A 21,980-nucleotide genomic window follows, 5' to 3' on the forward strand; every position below is an offset into this window, starting at 1 on the left:
ATATAATACAGGTTACAACGCACCACGCAATACACTCGTACATTTCACGAGATTTCGTTTCAAGCTGAGCGCGTGGCGTATATTCCACTCGTAGCTGTATTCGTAGCCCTCGACCATCAGCACATAGATAGCGACGAGGGCATAGCCCGCATTGACTGTTCGCCATGGGTCACCTGAGCAATGACGAGGTATCCTCAACCCTCTCCTAACCTGTAGCAGTACATTTATGGAGAGAGAGAGAGCACATGGTGTAAAACCTACACAGAAACATGTTCTATAAGCTTCTGCTGACCAGCCTTCCGCATCATTCCAGTTCTTCGCGAAACTCACCGGGCTCTTCGACTCGGCAAAAGGCAAAGACCACGGGTCTATCGTCCTAACACAAAAGAGATGTACGACGACATGGAGAATCATACCCAATAGCAAGTTATAATACCCTGGATGGACGTCCGATGCTAACGAAGCCATCTGTTGCTTAAGTATCCTACGATCAGCCTTTCCCCGAACCCACAAGCGATGGCGTCCTACCGGACCTACAACCTCCCCGCCCATTACCGATCCTGATACGCGCGACAAACAGTAAGGGCAAAGAGGATCGCAAGGCAAATAAGAAGATCAAGTTCTCAACCGTCGTAGAGCCTGATGTGCTCCCGGCTTTTTTCGAGAGGTACGCTGAGACGTGCAAGCAGGGTATGGGTTCCCTCAAGCCTAGAGATCGGAGCAAGCGGAAGGGTAAGGCGAAGAAGAAAACCAGAACCGCCGTTGGGGCCACAACGACGACAATTCCCTGAACTATTCACTGTCGGTATACATTAAGTTGTTCATCTGAATCTCAGCATCTGCTGCGGAATCATCAATGCTGCAGGTACTTGCGACACAATGAAGGGTTGTACTACGAAAAATGAGAGGGGGCGCGTCACTTAATCCTGGATTGCTGCTGATTGTCATCAACGCCACCCGAGTCAAAGAGGCAGGAGGGGGAGATAGGCATGCAATTTAGGGCCCTAGCGGTTAGATCGAGTGCGCGTCCACTACGCTGTGCTATCGGCGGATGCGACACCAACATAGTCGAATCGTGACAAACCATATTACAAGTGCCCAGACCAAGTGCCTCAACAACGTATTCAAGTGTTGATCGTACAACCGGGATAGGGGCTGTCGCCGGATCACTGTCTCCGCTCCGCTCAAATAGACGCAGGGTATCGCATCGATCATGCTTAGGCTCGGGGTCGAGGGGTAGTGTGCGACCCGTCTATGAAGACTCTTGGAAGACACAGGGAAAGGAAAAGTAAAAGAGAACCTTAGTACATACGATTGGCGGTATAAGTCATGAAATGACACCCCATGTTGTGAACTCAGGAGTGCACAAGTTCAGAAACCCCGAACCAATCACTTAGATCGTCTTCCTTGCCTTCTCTCTTTATTTCCACCCACCTCCAATCAAGCAACATGTTTTTCAAGCTTAGGCCTCGCAAGTAGTACTGCATGGCCGGCAGGTATGCATAGGAAGGCAAGTTGTGGATTCAATATATCTATATGGCTGTAATGGTGCGCTTGTCATTCAGCTGATTATTCGGTCGCAAGCAAGTAAGCACGAAGTAGATTACCTGTGTATTTAGAAACATACTTTATAATGCTTAACCTGGTCTCCAAGGAAATATGGGTGAAGTCATCCAGCAGCATTCCTCACCATGTCTTCTTGCATCACTAGGTAGGGACCAACAAGCAGAAAGGGGTTTGGGATATATCAGACATTGCGCCCGGTACTGATTATAGCATCAATACACTTGGACGCTGTACAACATAATGAATTTTTTAAAAAAAGAGAATACTATTCGGCAAACAATCTATTTTCGCGCATCCTCTCTTCTCGGGCCCCCACGCCGCACCACTTATGGAACCCATACACCCCACTTGTGTTTGGCTTAACACAGCAAACAAGCAATTAGCAAAAGAAAAAAGTCAAGGAAAATTATGAGGCCCGTAGCGCCTTAGTTGTAGACATCTCAGTTTTTGTAAACCCAGTTGGACCCCAAGCCAATGCTGTAAACACGTGCGCCTTTTCCCCCGCTTTGCTCAGTTATACAACCGCAAAGCGCTGCCCACTCCGAAACCCTGGCATCGGGTCGTGATTCTCTCTCAAGTCGTAGTTTGGCCATGGCGATCAAAGACCCTTGACAGAAAGCGTTTTACAATGACCAACCCCCAGGGAAGGAATATGGAAACAAATACGATGTACACGGTTGGTTATAGCAGGCGTGAAGCTGGCCTCGGGATCCTTAGAAAAAAAGAAAAATCGTTGGCTTTTGGTACTGATACTTTTGTCCCAATGGCTTTTGGTTCATTCGCGTCCCTGGTGAAATTCGTTCCATCCGAGGCTTAATAAAGGTCGAAACCTGGGACCTTACATCATCTGTTCTTGTGAGAGGCCACCATGAGGATCTGTATCCATGCTGTCACCACCACCAGGGGTGATGTACTTGACGTAACTTAGACCGAGAGGACGGCCGCCATACTGGTAACCCTGGAATTTAGTGATCGATGTCTCGGCGGTTGTCTGGCTGTCAAACCGAACGACGCCAGTTCCTCGGGAACGTCCGCTTGGTTCATATTGAATCTCAGCTTGGTCAACTTTTCCAATGGTAGTAAACAGCTCGACGAGGTCTTCGTTGCTTGTAGACCATGGGAGCTAGATCATAAAGTTAACACCGAGTCGAATTCACACGAGATAAAAGTCTGTAAACTCACATTGCGAACATAAATGGTATCGCTAGGCTCGGTACCGGACGTTGCATGATCAGTGAAAGGGTTCGGTGCAGCAGCAGCGGCAGCGGCAGTGTTTTGGTCGTAGGGTCCACCTCCAACACCACCGCCGCCATAGCCACCACGTCCACCATAGCCTCCAAAACCACCGCGTCCTCCGCCAAATCCTCCACGACTACCGTAACCGCCAAATCCTCCGCGGCCGCCGCCAAACCCGCCTCTGCCATATCCACCACTGCCACCTCCTGCGGAATTAGCAAAGCGATCCTCACGGACTTCTAGCAAGCGGCCTTGCCATTCATATCCATTGAACTGTTGGATGGCACTACGGGCATCATCTGGGGACTCGAACATAACAATCCCAGAGCCCTTAGGCCGACCGTCCGGACCGAGGTGAACATCAGCGCGAATCACAGTACCGTTTCGAGCTATATTTCTTTAGTTTAGTCGGAGGCCTGTAAAATGATAACCAATGCAAAGGGGGCGCGAACCTGCTTGGCGGAAGAGGTCTTTCAAATCTTGCCAGCCCACGGTGTATGGAAGCTATAATTACAGTTAATACAGAGGCAGATGCGATGGGGGTGTCGACATAGGAGCGGAAAGACAAACGTTAGCGATGTAAAGCTGGCGACTACCGCCGCCCATGCCGCCCATGCCACCACCGTAGCCGCCGCCACCACCGCCGCCGTAACCACCTTGCATACCACCACCGCCGAAGCCACCGCGGCCGCCGGTTGCTCCAATAAAGCGTGGCTCGGCCTCACGGTCCTATTTCCCGTCTTCAGCACAATATCAAATAAACGTTTCCATCGGAGAAGTCTTACTTCGCGTACGTAGACGAGCCGGCCCATCAAATTTTGGTTGCTGAGGGTGGCCACAGCCGCTTGTGCTTGCTCCCTTGTAGCATATTCCACAATTCTGCAGTCCAAGTTAGTTCAGGATCTCAACCCCTGCCACGTGTGGTTCGCCGAAGGCATAGGTGCATTACTTACCCGCATCCCTACATGACCCCATGGACAAAGGTCCCAACCCGTCAATCCATCGATCCCAACAAAGGCCAGAGAAAGAAAAACCAAAAAGAAAACCAGCCAGAATCACGTGTAAAGGCCCACCTTCGACATTCCATTCGGAAGCTGTAAAACATCGGCAAAGAGAACCTCTCCAGCTAGAATTTTTCATACGTCAGTCAAACATCCCATTAACACTACAATATAGCCTCGAGTGTGGATAACTCACCCTGTCTCATGAAATCCTTAAGATGATGCCACTTCACATCGTATGATAGGTTACCAACGTAGACACGCCGGTCCTGTTGCGAAGCGTCTCGAATGTTACTCATCATCTGTTCGCGAGCTGCGGCACGCTCCTCGAACGATCGTTGAGGTGCAGCTCCAAATCCCGATCCCGAACCTGGTCCTCCAGCCGGTGCTCCAGCGCCAGTCATGGGAGAACGCGACCGCCTGTCTGCTCTACGATATTCGTCCCGGCTCCTAGACCGGCTTCGAGGGGTGTATGAACGGCGTCGGCCCGAACGACCTGGACTCCTAGATCGACCGCGGCGGGGCGAACGAGTTCTTTCGCGCTGCAATCTAGTATTAGCATCCTGCAATGACGTACTGGACCTTATTTTGAACCTTGTCCGGCTGTAGCCGGTGTGATTAAGGGTAATTTGCTTTTGACGTTATATGGAGAGGGAAATGGTCAGGAAGAGAGTCTGTGTTCGGCTGAGGGAATGCATCAATTCAAAGCAAGGCGAGGCGAGCTCTGGGTGCTGCGACTCCCTAACAGGACTCATTGGCGTCATTTTTCGAAAGCTTCTATCGATTGACCCAGAGCCGAATCTACCTTGCCATTTCCATATTCATGTTTAGGGTAGGGTCAAGCCTGGCGGTCATGGCCACCAAGGTACTCAAAGTTTAGACTAGCCTCATATGATTCAGAGTCTTGCTTTTTAGTACCGCAAGCACCTTGCCGTAGCCTAGGCAATGTCATACCGATGGGTATGCCGACTAGGATTTTACATGGAGGGCAGAAACGTATACTCTTTCCGGGAATGCTGAGAAAAGTATGATACTTACTGGGCGATAAGTGTCGCCAGAATCAGCTGTTGAGACGGCCAGGTTAGAAGCTAGATTCCACAAACGAAGAAGCAGGGAAATTGCTCAAGAGTACAAGGAACAGTCAGGTAATATGGTTTGCGGTAGTCCCGCAGAGAACAACCAAGAGCGTTGTGAATCTCTCGGGCCGTGCTTGCATACGGGGATCAAGAAGGTCAAGCCCGTTAGTGGATCGGGGAAGGGGGCAAAGGGTTCAGGGAGTGGGGGGAAGCAAGTAATGGTCGCGAAGTATAAAAGGAGAGGCGAGATGTATATGTAGAGTGGCTGCTAATAGGTATAAGACAGCCAGAGTGAAATCTGTAGAGCCCTGTGGAAAGTCGAGTGGAGGATGCTGATTGGGCAGAGCGGAGAGCGGGTAATACGGTGATGTGGGCACTGCTACCACGGCAAACGATAGATATGCCCACGTAATGGTAGGCCAAAGCAGTAACACGTCAAGACCTAGGCAGGCAATGGATTTTGCATCCCTTGAACATGCGGCTAAGGGGAGGGGGGGATTGGTGGGAAGCCCCGGCGCCAGGTTGGTGGCCAGGTAGGGCGGGATTAACAACGGGGCCTGTGAATGTGAGTGCAGGAGGAATATGTAGGCTGTTATGTACGTGTACGCTTACAGCTTCTACATGCGCAATGGAGGCAGGTAGGCAGGGAGGAACATGCGGGAAGGAAAAGCGGGCAATAGCATACACACTCACTCACTCGATCTCTCTCACTCACGCACATACACACAGACACACAGACACAACTGTATCTGTCTCTTGGGGAGGCTTAATGAGTGAATAAGGCTGGTCAAGGAGCCGAGAGACGATATGGGTAAGGCGGGGAGCAAAACTACCGAGATAGAGAAACAAGGTACACAAGGAAAGGGGATTGGCTGACCGTAGCCAATTCTGATACAACACAGACGTATGTGCAATGAACTGCGATACTCTGTCGATAATCCAATGCAGGCAGGACAAGGATGAAAAGCGAAGGGCGAGGAAATGCAGAAAAGGACAACCGTGTAGACAGGTGTGTAAGAGAGAAATGATATGCGACTTACCCATGGTAGCAAGTTGATAGGAGGTCCTGACTTCTTGTCCTACTTCGCTGCCTTTCGAGGAAAGAAAAAAAATTTTCTTTTCTTTTCCCTAAACAGAACAGGACTTTGGGGATAGGACAGCACCAATAGCAGCAGCACTCAGGCTGTGTAATCTGTATGGAGGGGTGAGTGAGCCTTTAGAAATGACAAGGAGCAGGTCATTATGCAGGTGTTGGGGAAGAGCTGGGAGTGGGTGAAAAGAACGGGACGGGGCTGGATAGGGCCTCTTCAGCGCTGTAAGGTACCTCGGTATGTGTGTATATAGATAGGCAAATGGAGTACCTAAGACAAAAATATACATCAGAAAAGCCGTACCAGCCAGCGTTGTGTCCACCATCTACTGTTATGAAAGCAACGACGGGAGCGCCGCTGCGCCCCTGTGCATTATGTGGCTCATCACATATGCAATTGTATGGGTTGGGGGCCGTCCATCCAACCCAGAGCCGGCAACGCGAGCAATAACATGAGGTAGGTATGTGGCCATCGGAGCAGCGAGAGCCCAGGGTAGGTAGGTGGTAATGTGCCATGGCATGAGGGTGGGAGCTGGGTGAGGGGGGAGCAGGACAGACAGGCCGGCCATGGGAACACAATACGAGCACACAGGCATTACACTATAGTGCGCAATAAGGCTGGATGGCTGAGTATAGCGTGTATCGCATGGAAGCCGGATGGGATGTGTTGGGATGAGCTACCGGGATTGGGCAGATGGGGTCTGCAAGGCAACGCCAACTCCTTAAGCTCCAGAGGTCCCGCAACAGCTGGGCGTGGGCGTGGGCATGGGCGGATGTATCGAAAGACGTAGGTAGATGGGGAACTGTGGTGGTGTAGGTATGTGAAGCGCACGTAGGTATTGTATGTGTGCGTGTGTGTACGTGCTAGTGTTGCAATGGAGGAGGGCGGATCATGCAAAGTACGAAGTAGGTAGGGTCATGTACCAGAGCCGGGCGCATATGCGGCCTCAAATAGGGCCCTCCGGATAAGACTCGACGGATGGGGAATGGATGGGAAATGGATGGTGAATGGATGACGGAGCACGCAGACTGGCAGATGCCCAGCAGCAGGCGCAGCAGAGTGGTCGTGAGAGGAGACGCAAAGAAAGAGAGAGTACATACCTTTTCCAGCAACCAAGGTGGTGCGCGGTAGACAGAAGGTGACGATGAGGCGACGAGATAGGTAGGCAGACAGGGACGGTAGACAGGTAGGCAGGTAGGCAGGTACTACCAAAGGGCGACACAAGACCCCAAGACGAGCTGAGTGGTGTAGCAGGCGTTGTTGTACACACACTCGCAGACACACACGGAAAGAGGCACACAGAACTCTCCCAAGCTTCAAGAGATCCACGAGATCGTCCAATGAGAAGGAGAAATGGGCGACTGGGAGATGAACACCCTGCCGATAGGGCTTAGGTTAACTTCTGTACGAGATGGGACGGAATGAGAGGTATGTAGGTATGTAGGTATCGCGTTGATGATGGTGCGTGGTGTGGTGTGGGTGGTGGAAGAGCGTCACGTCACGTCACGTCACGTCGGTCAGACAGAACAGTCACTGGCCGGTCAGAGACTGTTGTAGGTAGGTTAGGTAGCTCTGTTGACTTGGCCGGTGGGAACAACAAGGTGGGCAGCGCTGGTTACTTAATCAGCGACTCTCGCTCGGGTATTAGGTAGATAAGTAAGTAGGTAGGTGGTAAGTGGATAGCAGGTAAAAGTAATCGGGCTAGACAGCTTAGGGTAACTGGGCATACGAAGTAGGTACTTTTGCTCAGGCTCGGCTCACCCTGTTGTCAGTCAGCTAACTTCCAAGGCTGAGTGTATAATTTATGCAGAAAGAAACAGTCCTCAAAACGAACCCCCGAGATTTAACGGCCAACTAACGATTGTACACAGAATATACACAGAGTGAAGAGTTCGTCTTATCCCGTGCCCTCAGTTTTGGCGCTTATGGCCATCATTCTTTTCGTTTCGTGTACCATTGGTCACGAAGTGGACCCTATCATCAACCTGACGAGACGTGGATCACTGCATCTAGCTCAAAATACAATGCCACCCCGTTTGTTAAATCCTTCAACAAACTACTACTTGATTGGACGATTTATTGAGAGCAAAATACAATCCTAGAGTAGGTAACATGATTTTGTTACGAACCAACAGAGCGATGGCCTATCGGACCTAGATCAGCAGACAACCCGCAGCCGGGAACGCCACAAAGTCACGTGATCAGAAAAAGATCACAGAAGCTCGGTGATCCAAGCCATTCAGGCTCACCTACGGGAGAGTGGATCAAAGAGCTTGCTAGTCTATTAGTAGAGGAAGGAATGTCGATATATTGATATATATCTTATATATTTATCATTACGAACCAACAGGAAGCCGGCCTGTGTCACAGCCAGTACAGACTTGTAACGGTCGTACCTTGAGCTTGGCAGCTAGTGGTATCCATACTATCTACAAATATTCTAAGCTAGAGAAAGGAAGAAAGAGGCGACGAGGCTTCTGTTATGAACAAAGTCATCATAGAAGAAGTGCGAAGGAGGTGGACCAGCTAGCTGCCGTCCGTTCACACCCGTCAGGATAGTCAATTCATGTCCTAACCGTTACAAAACCTCTTACATATTAAGCTACACCCAGATGAGGAAAGTATTTACATTTACACGGGGCAAATATGGATATAAAGAGATACTGTCTCGTTGTACCTACCTAGTTATTCTTTTCCCTTTCTGTCTTTCTTTCCTTCCTTCCTTCTTTCTTTCCTTCTTGACTCTTGATGGCTTTCGTTAATAGAGTAGTAGCTCCTACTACTAGCTATATCCTAACTTTTAGTACGTTCGCCGTGACGTGATATTAAGAGCCCTAAATTATTGATCAGAGACAACTTTGGCTCCTCAATTGTCGAAGACGTTGTTGCAGCGTGGTTTATCTCGATCGAAGTGTTGCAGCCGCACTTCGCAGATATTAATTTCATATCCTCAACAGTACAAAGCGTAGAAAAGAATGCCAGACCTCCACTTCATCCACCGGGCTCATGATCTTAGGCAAGTATTCCCGCTTCCATTCCAGCTCATAATCGTAGTAGAAGCGGTCGTCTGGCACCTTGAATTGTCGCGCCTTGCAATACTCCCAATATGCAGGATCCCATCTCACCTAACCCTAGTCGATGATAGCTGCTAAGTTCGGACTGTTTCTCTTCACGAGAATGTTGCACGCGACGAGGCCGTTATGCGTAAACACGACGGGTCCGGGATTTGTAACATCGATGCCAGGTGTGTCCTGAAACTGCTCGACTGCACCTACACCTGGAAGGGACCCATGACTTGTTCATTCATCGTAAAAAAGATATGTGTTAGTGGCTGTTTGTGTATACTCCCTGATTCGTGGTTCAGCCATCTGAGTCAAGAGTAGTATAATATGATGTTGTATACATGCATGTTCGCCATTGACCAATGTAGCAAGCGCCTTCGTCCTGCCTCAAGTTGCGCCACGCAGATACCGCCGTCCTTGCCGTCCTTCTCGTTCAAAGCACGGATCTGAGCCGGTGTTGGCAACGAAGCGGCTCGTTTCTCGTGGGCTGATCATTCCTATAGTAAGGTAAGGTAAGGTAAGGTACCTAGTATATTTGTGTCTCTGTATGTCTTTGCCAGGTTCCTGGTAACACACGTTACGGGAGACTGGGGAGGTTGGGAGGTAGCGAGTACCTACATACTATAGGTAATATGTAGTTAAAGGTAGATACCTAGGTAGGTCGTGATGAGAAACATTGGTACTGTGCTGGTCTAGACTTCTCGATCCCAAAACTCCATGCCAGATTGGACTTTGCCCCGTTGCAGGATGATGCAGCCTGGCAAAAGCGGAAATGCGTAAAAAAAATTATGCTGGCTGATGCGCACCTGCGCTGCGCACACACCTCATTGGTAGTGGAGATGCTGTGGGTAAGTATGTATGTAGATGACTCCATGAATACCTCCGGTAGGTATGCCGCTACTAGCACATCATAGCAAGGGCATTGGCCTATCATCGTGCGCACCAGCTAGCCCGTACGAAGTACTGCCCGGCGATATGCGGTTCGACCATCTTACAGAGTACAGATTTCAGGGACTCGCATGCCTTGCCGAGCTTGCCTAGGTATTGTGAATTCTCTGGTGGGCTCGTACTTAACACTCTGTGTCTAGTTAAAACCGAGTCATTTTCCCCGTTATTGTTTCAAGAGCTCCATTTGTGCATGTTCACCCCTCACTTTCCAGAAGTGATATTACATCAAGTATACGGGTGCATATAGCTTTAGCTCATATCTGTGGTATCTGATTAGACTTTTGGTCGTTTGCTTTGTTCTGTAAACTCAGGTATGTATAAGTAGGTAGTATATTTTCGCATATATATGGTCGTCATATAGGAGCTAATTATTGCTAGCCTTAGATGTCAGCCACATAATTATAGACAACCAACATTGACAAGTAGCCTGTTTGGGTCTCCCAGGAAAAAAGAGGCGTGATTTGTCTAAGGTGAGCCAGTTGAAAGATGATTGGACCTGGATCGAGGGCATTTCATGGAAAGATTTCAGGTTGATGGCTTTTGAACATGCAGCCTCGGGTTTCCTAGAACTTACTTACCTTACGACCCTTGTCTTCTTGCGAGTTTCCACTATCGGTCTCCACAACTTAGACCTGCCTACTGTACAATATGCTTGTTGCAAGTCAAATTCTTCTTCAACCCAACCATCTAAATGGAGGCGATTCACGGCCACGTGGGTTGAGGATACCCGCAGAGAATACGACTGTGATAAGATTATGGCCATACGGGAGTCGATGAACAGCATATGACAGTCGGGCTTTTCTTGGCGCTTATCCATAAATTATCTATCTCTGCTACAAGACTGCATATGTATGTAGCTGCCTAGTAGGTGCTCAACTACCTTTTGCTCTGTTAACATTTCCCTTTGCTTCGAGAAATAGCTACTATGTTTACTGGGTTATACTTAGTTTACACTATTAGCAGCCGAAGTTGTGGTCCGTGTTTGCAGGCTACAAACCACAGTCAGTGTGAGTTTACGGATGCTACTTATTGCACGACAATTTTCCGGGCGAGCGAGAGATCGTCAATTTCCGTGTATTGTGTTCCACGCAAATCTCAACACCCTATTCATTAGAATATCCCTCGGATAGTGGCCCAGTGGCTCTGTGCGCAAGGGAAAAACACTTGGACGCTGTGCACCTCACATCACCACTCGTTTTGACGTTCCTTGCTCGCCACACAACGTGGCATATGGCCCTGTCAATCACTCATACAGATGCTATGTGACATTGAGTTTTTATTACTATTATTTTATGCTCAACCCCTGTCCGAGAATCCATTGGGGAAAATCTTGTGGCCTGGTTTGGCCGTACTAGGTACACATGTGAGTCACTCCTCTATTAATCAGTTCCCGTAATTTGACACTAGAATTACTGTACTAGCACCTGAAAGAGGCGCTGACACAGCATCTACTACGGCTTACATTGGTCAGCTCTTCCATAAGACTAGAATATAACTAATCGCAGGGAGAATTAACAGTGAGTGAACAGTGTCCAATATCTATCTCCTCTACTATATGTACCGGTCACCATAGAAGAGCAGGTACCTGCTTATATTAGAATTTCCAGCGTTAACATAACACTGTGCTTTGGCTTTCCGTACATGTGCAATTATCTACACCGGTAGTATCTAAACTTTTTATTGGTAACAGAAGGGCTAACTGATCTTGCCGTCGTGGCCAGTGATTTGTCAATTTTGTCACTGTAGTTTCTAGGCGCCATGAGATACTTTTCAGTGCGGGAATAGGTAGTTGCATGCCACCCACGCTTTGGTCTCGCTGTATGGGGGCATAGCTTGAAAGAGGGTCACCCTTTGACGCACCTAGTATTATAATCTATCGATGGAGTTAGGACACCGGCGGGAGTATGCAGAGTTTCGTACTGCAAAAGACACAGATTATTACAGTCTCCTGGATACTAATAATGAATACATGCAGGATAGTGGCCCCCAAGCCATCGAAGCACTCCAAAGATCCTGCAGTGGCACTCACAAAGAGATTACGAAGGCCCATCTATGCCTAGGTAGACGCCAGGAGGACGCCAAAAGGAAATGAGACATCCTAGGTCCTACACAGTGGTGTACTGACCAGAGCGATGTTCATGCAGCACATTGATAATTACTTGACAACAAAACTTCTCAAATACGGCCTCGTAATATACCTACAACCCAGTGTGGGACGATAAGTAGACGATCAAGAAAGAAATTGAATCGATTCTTCCCATATGAGCCTTATATCGAGTCGAGCTGCGGTAGAAATAGGACCCTCATCAAATGCGACTATTAAGACAATCGGGTTTTTAGCGAGACACTGAATTTGCAGCTTTGATCTGCATTATGCATTGTACAAATTGTTGGTGCACAACCACCGATTCTCCGGTAGCTTCCGTTGTCTAAATTCCATATATTTAAGTGTTTCGGTTACTGGCAACGATATCTATCCAAACCTCATAAGGTCCAACATTGACAGTCTACAGTTCAACTAGGCACATGTGCTGACTCCGAGTAGCACTCCGCTCGATTGCGAACTTAGGAATGCTGTATCAATAGCTCTGTTGAGTAGGGCCTGCATGGCTAACACCTGGAACGAGACTGACAGATAAACAATGTCGAGCATGAACTCACCGCCTTCAGGCAAACGACTGCCCTGCTGCCTACAGCTAGCAGGTCAATATACCCGTTATCCCTGCCGACCTACCTACGAATGTCACCATTGGTGTGGGTTGGAAAATGAACACGAATTATATCTCGAAGCAGCCGCTTCACCATGCTTTAGTGAGATGTGGCTAAAGACTCTCCAGGACTCGGTACCTAGGTACGCAACCAACCTGCAATCTACCTGCTCAAATTTTGAGTAGCAGTGGTAATACAATCATTTCCTGGGCAGGCTTGTGAGCCATGTACCTGCCATGTAGTCTCATTTTTCGTTCACCGACATTGAGACACGGTCCATATAACCTAATCATTGTGAATGAATGCGTTATGGTTTTCACAAGAGATAGGACTGACCTATCCACCTCGGAGCTGGTTCTACAAATTAAATTAAAGTCGTGTAACACTGCCTTATTAAAATTGAAGACATGGGGATCGATCAATATTGAATCTTTCAATATATTCTTATTGGGAACGGCACGTTCAAAGGGCCAAATGGCGGATATTAGGGTAGTTACTTTTTATATGGCACAATTCCTCCACAGCTCCGGCCGCTTGAACTTGCTATCAAAAAAGGCTCTTTGTATGGTAGATCCTGCTGAGGCAGAGGGTGGTTGGCTGTCTATGAAGAAATGAATCAGTAATACATACCTCACAGCCGCCGATGTGCTTCTCCATGGCCCTCCGCCAATAATGTCATGGAGCCAGGTATGTGGTGAGTCACCTCACCTGACCCTGGCCCAGACCAATCATCCACAATAACCTATATAACCCTTGCTTCAACCTACCAATAGCTGGGGCGCCGGCTGCTTGCTCTCATGTACGTCGATGAATTGTTAGTTCGATTACCATGGATGGCAGACAGCCTTGTACGTTGGCTTATTTCTCAAGTTTCAAGATGGTCTAGGTATATTATAGATGGCTCATATAAATCTTGTGCATTACCCGTAGCCTAGTTTTCCTCCCCAACAGTAAATGATAGTACCTAGCTGTGTTATGATAAGACACCTTGCCATGATCCTAAGAATGTGATGACTAGACGTATTTGTACCGTAGCTTTTTAGCATGTAGAGCTCTTGGCAGAAAGATCCCGTGCTTCGGAACATGTTGAGGCTTGGCTTGAAGGACGTTGTTGAGTAAACACCCGTGAGCTGACGTACATACATATGTAATAAGTGGATACCGGTGAAGTACATGGTGCGAATCTTAGTGGCTTATCGGGGTATTAGAACTTATCGGATAGGTATTCAGACAATCCTCATGATGTGATTTCGGGAGTATTGAGGTTTCGCTCTGAAGTGGCCAACATCAACGCACGTAGTCATTGGCATTCCTCCACATACATCTACAATGGCACCGTCGAGGGCGCTCGCACGCCTAAACCTACTTCGCCGAGCCCAGCCAGCAGTCCGACGGCCCTACCATTCTTACGACCACCCAGCGCCCCCTGGTGCCTTCAACACATGCGAGCAATCCATCCTCTCCGCGGCCTACAAACACGTCCCCGAACACGGCTTCACACAGCACGCACTGTCTCTTGGCGCCCGAGATGCTGGGTATCTAGATATTAGTACCAATTTACTCCCCCAGGGCCCCTTCAGCCTGATCCAGTACCACCTCGTGACGCAACGAGAGGCGCTGGCGCCTCGTCGCGACGCCATCTTCGCCGAAGATGCGAGCGCTACCACTGTTCCTGCGCGTGTGGAGCGGTTGACGTGGGAGAGGTTACTGGGCAACCAAGAGGTGAATCACAGGTGGCAAGAGGTCTGAGCAATGCCCATCTCCCTTCACATAACTCGAGACTAAAGTGCCCAGGCCCTGGCTATAATGGCCCAGCCAACCCACGTACCGGCATCGCTCCATGAGCTCGCGCTCCTGGCTGATGAGATACACTTTCAGGCAGGCGACACCTCCGTCGATCCTTCGTGGTACACGAAGCGCGGCGGCCTATCCATAATCTACGCCTCGTCCGAACTGTTCATGACGAACGACCAATCGCCGGGATTCAGAGAAACGCGAGCCTTTTTACAACGCCGCTTCGCTGAGGGTAGCACTTTATCCAATGCTGTCGGTGGTCTCACACAGTGGATTGGCTTTACTGCCTCGGCTGGTGTGAATGTGCTGAGAAGTAAGGGTGTGAGGATATGAAAAAGACTTGGTTTGAATTAGAGAGCTTCCATTAAACTATGTACTATTAATTGTCGATATGAATGATGGTAGATATGGACTGCTAGATGGAGCTATCCCGTATATGTATAAAGCATGTCTATTTCTGTACCAATAGCAGTTGGGAAGAGATTTTCTCACCATGTGTCACATATGGATGCATAGGAGCAGCTTCAAACATCTTGTTGCATATCAAATAGGCGATCCACTAATAGTAAAGCCATCTCGATATAAGGCTGAATCGAAGCCTCTTTATCTATGGTACTCACTCTAAACATGTCATACCACCAGACGCGCCAAAAATGCTGCGCGTGGTCTATCAGTGGCATTTGCCGCGTAGCTAGCCCGAACATACCTGCTTTCCATGAGCGAATATTGACCTCCGAAACGAAACCCGGGTCCCCAACTCCGTACATAAGCTATCGTCAACCAAGAAAGAGAATTCACGGATTCGATCTCAAGACATTGATGGATATTTATTGCATCATCTCGGGGAGACGTTGTTGACGAGGGTCAGTGAGCCTGTCAGCATATTAGTTTACGAGTGGCTTCACTCTTTGAGTTTGCATCCATACCTGATGATCTTGACATCCTTATCAAGCTTCGCTCTGCCTTCAATGGCGTTAGGTGTAATTAGGACAAACTGTTTGCCTACCGAGCGACGAGCAGCACCAATCTACCCATTGGTTAGTTTCACCGTTGTATCATTGCATCGTGTCGTAAATGCTTTACTTACAAGCATGTTTGTGCTAATTGCACGGTTGACGTTATCCATGAAGACGTCAAACTCGTCCAGGCAACGTAGTGGAGAGCCCATGGCATCCCAAATAGCGAGAAGAAGACAAATAGACGAGAAAGACTTTTCGCCGCCCGAGAGCGTCTTTGTATTTCTTCCTCGACCGTTCTCTCGCGTCTTGTCTGGCTCAACAATAACCTCAAGTTTCCGGGATCTGTGGTCGAGGAGAAGCTGGCCCCTAAAGCCACGTTCGCTTAAAAGATAGCCAAAATTGCACCGTGCTTGTGCCGATACATGCCTCTGAAATTCTCGATACTTGGCCAGGCGATCCATTAAAGCCTTCTTCAGCGAGTCAGACGTCATCCGGATGTTCTTGACACCCTCCTTGGCGTCACGGTACTCCTGAGTCGCTTGGGTGGCACGAGTGTTGATTTGTTCCTCCGAGGCACCCATCTGTTGTCTTAATTTACTCATTTGCTCACGTATCGACTCATACTTGCGCTCGATGCTCTGGTAGGTTTCCCCTTCGGGTATGTGTACCCGCGTGGGCGCAATATTACTAGCTTTTTCAATATAGTCCTGGACGAAGTCGGCTTGGCGATCCCGAGAAGTTTCGGCTTGTGTTTTCGCCACCTTTGCAACCTCATGATTTTCGTGGGCCATATTCTTCTCACTTAGAGCGATGTGTCTGGTTTCCTTAAGTCTGTTTACCTTATCCTTGGCTTTGAGGACCTGCGCTTTATGATCTCGCGACATCAGTTTAGCGTCATTAATCTCTTGTTTGAGATTTTCGATGTCCGTATTCATCTCTCGCTTCTTGATAGCAACTTCGGCATACTGATTGCCATAGTGGTCTTTCTTCTCTTGCGCTTCTTGAAGATCATTTTTGAGACCTTGAAGCCTATCGTCGATACCTTCAAAATTGTCGAGCTCTGCCTCGATACGATGTATGGCAACTTGGGCATTAGTGAATTCGTTGTTTAGCTCTTTGCTACGTCGGCGGTGCTGTGCGACTGCTTGCCTAGCACGTTGAACTGCCTGCTCTGCAGTTCTTTTCGAACCTTCGAGATCCCGATATTCAGCCTGAAGTTGCGTCACCAGATCCTTATAATAAAGAACTTGACTATCTTGATCTGTCTTCATGCGTGGTTTATGCCCAATATTAGTCGTAATAGGACTTGTAGAAAGATTGCCGCGAATGTTTGTGATACGGGTACCATGGCCCTTTTTCTTTTCCTGGAAAGCAAGGCATACCCCTGAGTTTTCGGGAAGGCCATCAAACATCACATTTTCTGCCTCAGCTCGGTTTTCAATAAGAAGGGTTTGCTCGATTTGATGATTGATGATCATATGATCACGCACACGTTTGTCGTCAAACTTCAACACCCTCAGTATAGTATTAAATCTTGCATCTGGCTCTCTCAGATTGTCTAGAGATGCCTTCCCTATGAAGACAGGACATCCTTGAATCCGTAATCTGTCCATGTGACCCATGAGACGTACCTGATCTGGCTTACTTTCGACGATAAACCCACTCAGACTTGGTCCAAGATACTTATCAAGGATAGGCATCCACTGGGTTTTGGTGAGTTGTACATACGTCCCCAATGGTCCAATAGGTTTGTGTATGAAACCACGGTCTTCCTCGATATGTTTGAGAAGTTGGCGAAGTCTGTTATCGAAGGCATCAAGTGGATCTTTTCGTCTCTGATCGAGAGCTCGCAAGCTTGATTCTGCAGCTTGAACGTCGCTTCGCTTCTGCGCAAGAATGCTGGTGGGCTCTTTCGTCTCATTGAGTGCTTCTTGTTCTGCCTCCTCCAGGGGTTTAAGGCCAGGTCGATGTTCTGCTATCATCTCCTTGATTCTCGCTTCGTGCCGACGAGCTTCATCGAGTTCCTTCTGTTTCTCAGTAACTATCCCACCATTCATCTTCTCCAGCCTCTGTTCTTCTTCACGAATCGACTGTTCGTACTTTTTGACAGTCTTGGCCCAATTATCAAGACTGCCGTGCATTTCTCTTTCTTGAGAATGCAGTGTTGCAATAGCTTCCTTTGCAGTTTCAAAGCGTTCCTTCACTTCTCGTACTACATCATCTGCTTGGCCATCTTCTTGGGTACCGGTTTCTAAGGCTTCTTCAGCTTGCTTTATCCTGTTGTCGATGGATTCAAGTATGTGGGCTTTCTCAGCTATTATCTGCAATGTGTTGGTGATTTGCTCTTGTGCTGCAACAATAGCATCTTCTTTTCTTTTGAGTATTTCCTCTTGCTCCTCCACTTGAGCCCATGCTAACTGATCCTTGTATACATGAGCCCTGTTGCGCATTTCATTCGATTTGCTGGCGGCATCCCTCAGCTTGACTGCCTTCTCGTATTTGTCTTTCAGATACGCGAGGTTCTCCTCAAGCTCAGTTAGCTTATTCTCCTGGTCCTCGAGATATTGGGTCAATGTCTTATAATCATCATCGAGTTGTTCAAGCTGAGTACCCTTGACAAAGTATGAATATTTCATTGCAGGTGTGGCGGCATTTAGAAACTGTCTAGCGTTATCCTGAGACAGGACATTCAGAGGGTTGTCGACTTGGAGACAATACCACTCGACTATATCATCCACTTCGGCCTTTTTGGTGGACATTATTCGGCCGGCGGCTGATTTGACCTTGAAGCCGCTAGAACCAGTCTTGGTGAACCATCGCTCGCAGACGATGGAGTCACCGTATAGATCGGGCTTGTAAGCGTCTTCGCCCTGATTCTTGAGCCTGACTACCAGGCTCGCATGCTCGGTGCCTTCCTTGACGAAACTTTTCAAACTGCCACCACGGTTTGTAGCACTGGCCTTTCCACCGAGACATAATGTGATGGCGGTCAAGACAGCGCTTTTGCCACTACCATTCTCGCCGACAATGAAGTTTAGGAGGGGGCCAAGCTCGACGTGGAGCTTGACGTGGCACATAAAGTTGATGCAGGTGATGCTCTCGATAATGGCATTGTCAGCTGCATGGTTATCGCCAATGATGGTGGGGCGTTCCCTAAGGCGCTGAGTAGCGCGCTCGTCGTCTTGTTCGATGTGCTCCAGATGTCTGAAGTCCTGATCGCGGATGAGCTCATACTGTGTTGCCGGAGGGGGTGTTGGCTCATCTTCGGCTTCGGGCATAGGCTCGTCATTTTCGTCATCCACATGGTTGCGCCTAGGAGGTTTTCGACCTGCGTCGTTGGTAGAGAGACGGGCTTTCTTTCGCTGCTAATGTATGGTGTTAGTTCATCTGTGTCTTTGGAGCTGCTAATAACATGACAGGCTAACCGTCTGGTTTCGAAGACTGGAGCTCGCTGCGGTTTCGGTGATAGTGTAATCATCGGTAGATGCGTCCTGGTTGAAAGCGACCTGGCGCGAGCGTTTAGAAGAGGTTGTAGAAGGCATATTGATATTGGCCCGGTTCTAGCGAGGATTGATGCTGAGTTCGTAATACTAGGTACCTTAAGTGCCCGCGGGCGAACAGCATCATGGGTCTAGAGATACTTAAAAGCGTATTGCTCTATCTCTCCTGCTCTTCCTGGACCGTGGTACGTAGTAGCAATTTCAGATGAATGCCAAATCGTTCGAACTATCAATTCCAAGGTTCTTACTAGAGGAGTAGGTGCATGTGAAGTGTAGTGTAGTTGGCGTGCAGGTAGGGCGCAACGCGTAGCTGGCGTCCGCGCTCTGCCTAAACGCGACGGGACGCGATGAGCACTGAGCTCCCACTAAATATGCCCCAGTTGCCTGTAAGTAAGTACCTACCTAGGTACCTGTATTTAATCTCAAAAGCCACCCTCACCCCACTTCTGCAGATCAGTGCATAGGTACCTAGGTAGGTAGGTACCTAATGTACTTACACAGTACTTACATTATTGCTTAGGTACCTACTTACCTAGCAACCTTATTATACTTACTTAGCTTCAAAGGTTTGGTTAGTAAGATACCTACCTACCATATGTAGGTAGATATCATGGTATATGAAAAATTAAGTCTTGAGGCGCCGAGCTCTCTCTCTCTTCGACCCAAGGGGATGATCTTTTTCATATAGCCCTTCCTAGCACTCTGCTACCAATCTCGGCGTCTCCTTGTCAACCTATACCATCAATAGGGTTTCTCAACCTTGCTATCTTAAGCATGGATCTCCAACAAGGGAACCACCACATGTTTCAAACTGGATCCGAACCATTTCCTAGGACTCTACCCGATAACTGCGTTGAGTACATGCTGTTCATACTTGAAACTGCGTCCGAGCCTCGTGCCTTGTTGGCCGAACTAGAAAATATCCGTAGGAGTGCCATGCAGTTGTGCCTGACCACAACCAAGGACTACATCTGGCAAAGAGATTCCTTCCAACTCCAGGTCAAGAGAGCAGATGGATTAGTCTATCTACACGGAACGACAGATTACGGCGATTCCATCGAGGATGAGTGGCTAATAGTCTACTTGCTAAGGACCCTGACCACGACTTTCCCATCTTTATGGGTTCGAGTGTTCGACAGTGATGGCGAGTTTCTCCTAGTCGAAGCAGCCAACATTGTTCCAAAATGGCTGAGCCCAGAGATTGATAGTAATCGCACTTGGATACACCAGGGAAAGCTGAAGCTTATTCCCCTGTCCGCCAGCTCGGGGGAGAAACGGCCTCTTACCTTGATAGAAGCAGTCAGCTATATCAGACTGCACCCAGACGCTTTAGTGCACTCTCCATTCATAGAGGCTGAAGCATTTTATCGCCTGGAGAAGTATCCGGACAATATCAGAGCCTTGATGCATCATTCTCTCATCACTATACCCAGGAAGCTGGTATTCATTCTTCATGAGCAGCCTGCAGCAATCGCCCCGGCTACTGAGGCCTTTTATTTACGAGATCCCACGGCTTTGAAGCCACTGATGACCGCGTCCCCGGATTTGCATTTCCCTCCCAAAGACTTAGTAACAGTTAGTGTTAGATTCACTAAAGTAATATTTGCACAATTCAAATCTCAGCAATTCACTGTGCCACCGCTTTGGAGTGATATTCTCAAGCGAACTCAAGAAGGCTCGAGTCCTATCACGGAACAGGAACGAAAACAACTAGCCCGCCTTGAGCTAGGAATGAAAGTGGCCAGCGGCTTTGAGATCCTTGCTGCAAGCGCCAGTAAGAAAGATAATCGTTTAGCACGCGAATTCGCAATTCTTCTTGAAGATGTGGAGGAAGATGGCGACAATGCTCTACCTACTGACGAGGACATCACAACTTGGCCAAACATCAACCGAGAAGATGACGAGGCTTGGCTGAACATCGATTTCGAAGACTTCGACAATGAGCTACAGGGGAGGCGGAGAGGCGGGGCGGAGAAACATAAAGGGTTTGGCGACTCCAAAGCCCAAGCCGACCTGCGCAAAATAGTGTCTCGTTTCCAAGACTTTCTTAACGACGAAACGGCAGGTATTGAGGGAGCCGAGCTAGACGATATGGACGAAGATAATGATAGCTCAGATGAGGGCGGTGAAGGGCCCGAGCTTGACGACGACAGCAGTGAGGATGAAGACAAAGCAGTCAGCTTTGATGAGGACCAGTTCAACCGAATGATGAGGGAAATGATGGGTATGCCTCCAGAAGACGTGACAGATCTTCCAATGGCGACCTCGTTGGAGAGATCTCATGAGAGGAAGGGAGACACAAAAGTGGAAGATGAGGGCGGAGAAGAGGAGGAAGATGGAGAAGCCATTAGACAGCTCGCAGCACAGATGGAGGCTGAGCTGAGAGAGTATGGAGCACTGGGTTTGGATGTCAAGCAAGAAGGAACCAGGGCTTTGAATTCTGAAAAAGACCTGGCTGTTCAATACAAAGGTGAAGATGCTGAGGAGGCGGTCGAAGACAGTGGTGACGAAGAAGTTGACATTGACTACAATTTGGCAAAGAACCTCCTCGAAAGTTTCAAGAGCCAGGCCGGATTAGCTGGTCCAGCTGGCAATCTGATGGGGATGATGGGGATGAAGCTACCCCGGGATGAAGATGAAGATGAAGAGCCGGAAGATCAGAAGTAGGTAGACCTTGTATATAAGATAAGTAGAGAAAGAAACCCCTGAATATCAAGTCGGTCTATATTGACCTTCACAGGTAGTTTCCCGGCTACGACACCCTTGTCTCGGTACGAGTAGGCACTGTGCTCGTCTGCCTACTGCAGCACGTATCCCGGTATGTATTTGCTGCGCTGCATATGTATCTAGGTGCTTATAGGCGTGGTACCTAAGGCTTGATGTTGGAAGTCTGTATCTGCTTTTCATAATGAAGCGGCAGTATGGGTTGTGATGTGGTACCTATGGAAGAAGGATTGCCCAGGTGCTAGGTACCTATTATGGTACCTAATATAGAGGTACCTACAGGTATTAACTGTAGGTAGGTAGGTAGGTACATA

General features: G+C 48.5%; 5 protein-coding genes across 5 annotated transcripts; 3 read left to right on the plus strand and 2 right to left on the minus strand.

Annotated features, from left to right (window-relative positions):
- Nucleotides 1-164: 164 nt before the first annotated feature.
- F5B22DRAFT_645398 (signal recognition particle 14kD protein) lies at nt 165-791 on the plus strand (the record flags this gene model as incomplete). The annotated part of the gene is made up of 3 exons (XM_047978577.1): nt 165-188; nt 314-392; nt 481-791. 3 exons carry the CDS (start codon nt 165-167, stop codon nt 789-791), a joined length of 414 nt encoding a protein of 137 aa, XP_047831794.1.
- Nucleotides 792-2,404: 1,613 nt separating this feature from the next.
- F5B22DRAFT_635600 (uncharacterized protein) lies at nt 2,405-4,207 on the minus strand (the record flags this gene model as incomplete). The annotated part of the gene is made up of 7 exons (XM_047977169.1): nt 2,405-2,689; nt 2,749-3,191; nt 3,255-3,306; nt 3,373-3,531; nt 3,588-3,681; nt 3,862-3,928; nt 4,000-4,207. 7 exons carry the CDS (start codon nt 4,205-4,207, stop codon nt 2,405-2,407), a joined length of 1,308 nt encoding a protein of 435 aa, XP_047831795.1.
- Nucleotides 4,208-14,018: 9,811 nt separating this feature from the next.
- F5B22DRAFT_645400 (ubiquinone biosynthesis protein COQ9) lies at nt 14,019-14,816 on the plus strand (the record flags this gene model as incomplete). The annotated part of the gene is made up of 2 exons (XM_047978578.1): nt 14,019-14,432; nt 14,484-14,816. 2 exons carry the CDS (start codon nt 14,019-14,021, stop codon nt 14,814-14,816), a joined length of 747 nt encoding a protein of 248 aa, XP_047831796.1.
- Nucleotides 14,817-14,874: 58 nt separating this feature from the next.
- On the minus strand, nt 14,875-19,455 carry F5B22DRAFT_94932 (uncharacterized protein). Its single transcript, XM_047980720.1, has 4 exons — nt 18,868-19,455; nt 15,571-18,807; nt 15,410-15,510; nt 14,875-15,356 (listed from the first exon to the last, which is right to left on the minus strand). Exons 1-4 carry the CDS (start codon nt 18,982-18,984, stop codon nt 15,311-15,313), a joined length of 3,501 nt encoding a protein of 1,166 aa, XP_047831797.1. The 5' UTR covers nt 18,985-19,455; the 3' UTR covers nt 14,875-15,310.
- On the plus strand, nt 19,417-21,977 carry F5B22DRAFT_601914 (SGT1-domain-containing protein). Its single transcript, XM_047974648.1, has one exon. The coding sequence runs from the start codon at nt 19,717-19,719 to the stop codon at nt 21,607-21,609; it is 1,893 nt and encodes a 630-aa protein (XP_047831798.1). The 5' UTR covers nt 19,417-19,716; the 3' UTR covers nt 21,610-21,977.
- Nucleotides 21,978-21,980: the final 3 nt, after the last annotated feature.

Source organism: Xylaria bambusicola (genome assembly GCF_022495145.1).
Source record: "Xylaria bambusicola strain CBS 139988 unplaced genomic scaffold F5B22scaffold_15, whole genome shotgun sequence".
In the NCBI taxonomy this organism is placed as follows: domain Eukaryota; kingdom Fungi; phylum Ascomycota; class Sordariomycetes; order Xylariales; family Xylariaceae; genus Xylaria; species Xylaria bambusicola.

Excerpts from the sequence above, each read along its gene's own strand:
- F5B22DRAFT_94932 (XM_047980720.1), bottom strand. The coding sequence starts at position 18,984 with ATGCCTTCTACAACCTCTTCTAAACGCTCGCGCCAGGTCGCTTTCAAC. Across the intron at positions 18,808-18,867 it reads CCAGTCTTCGAAACCAGACG|CAGCGAAAGAAAGCCCGTCT; the intron begins GTTAGCCTGTCA and ends ACCATACATTAG. Across the intron at positions 15,357-15,409 it reads AAGGATGTCAAGATCATCAG|GCTCACTGACCCTCGTCAAC; the intron begins GTATGGATGCAA and ends ATATGCTGACAG.
- F5B22DRAFT_601914 (XM_047974648.1), top strand. The coding sequence starts at position 19,717 with ATGGATCTCCAACAAGGGAACCACCACATGTTTCAAACTGGATCCGAA.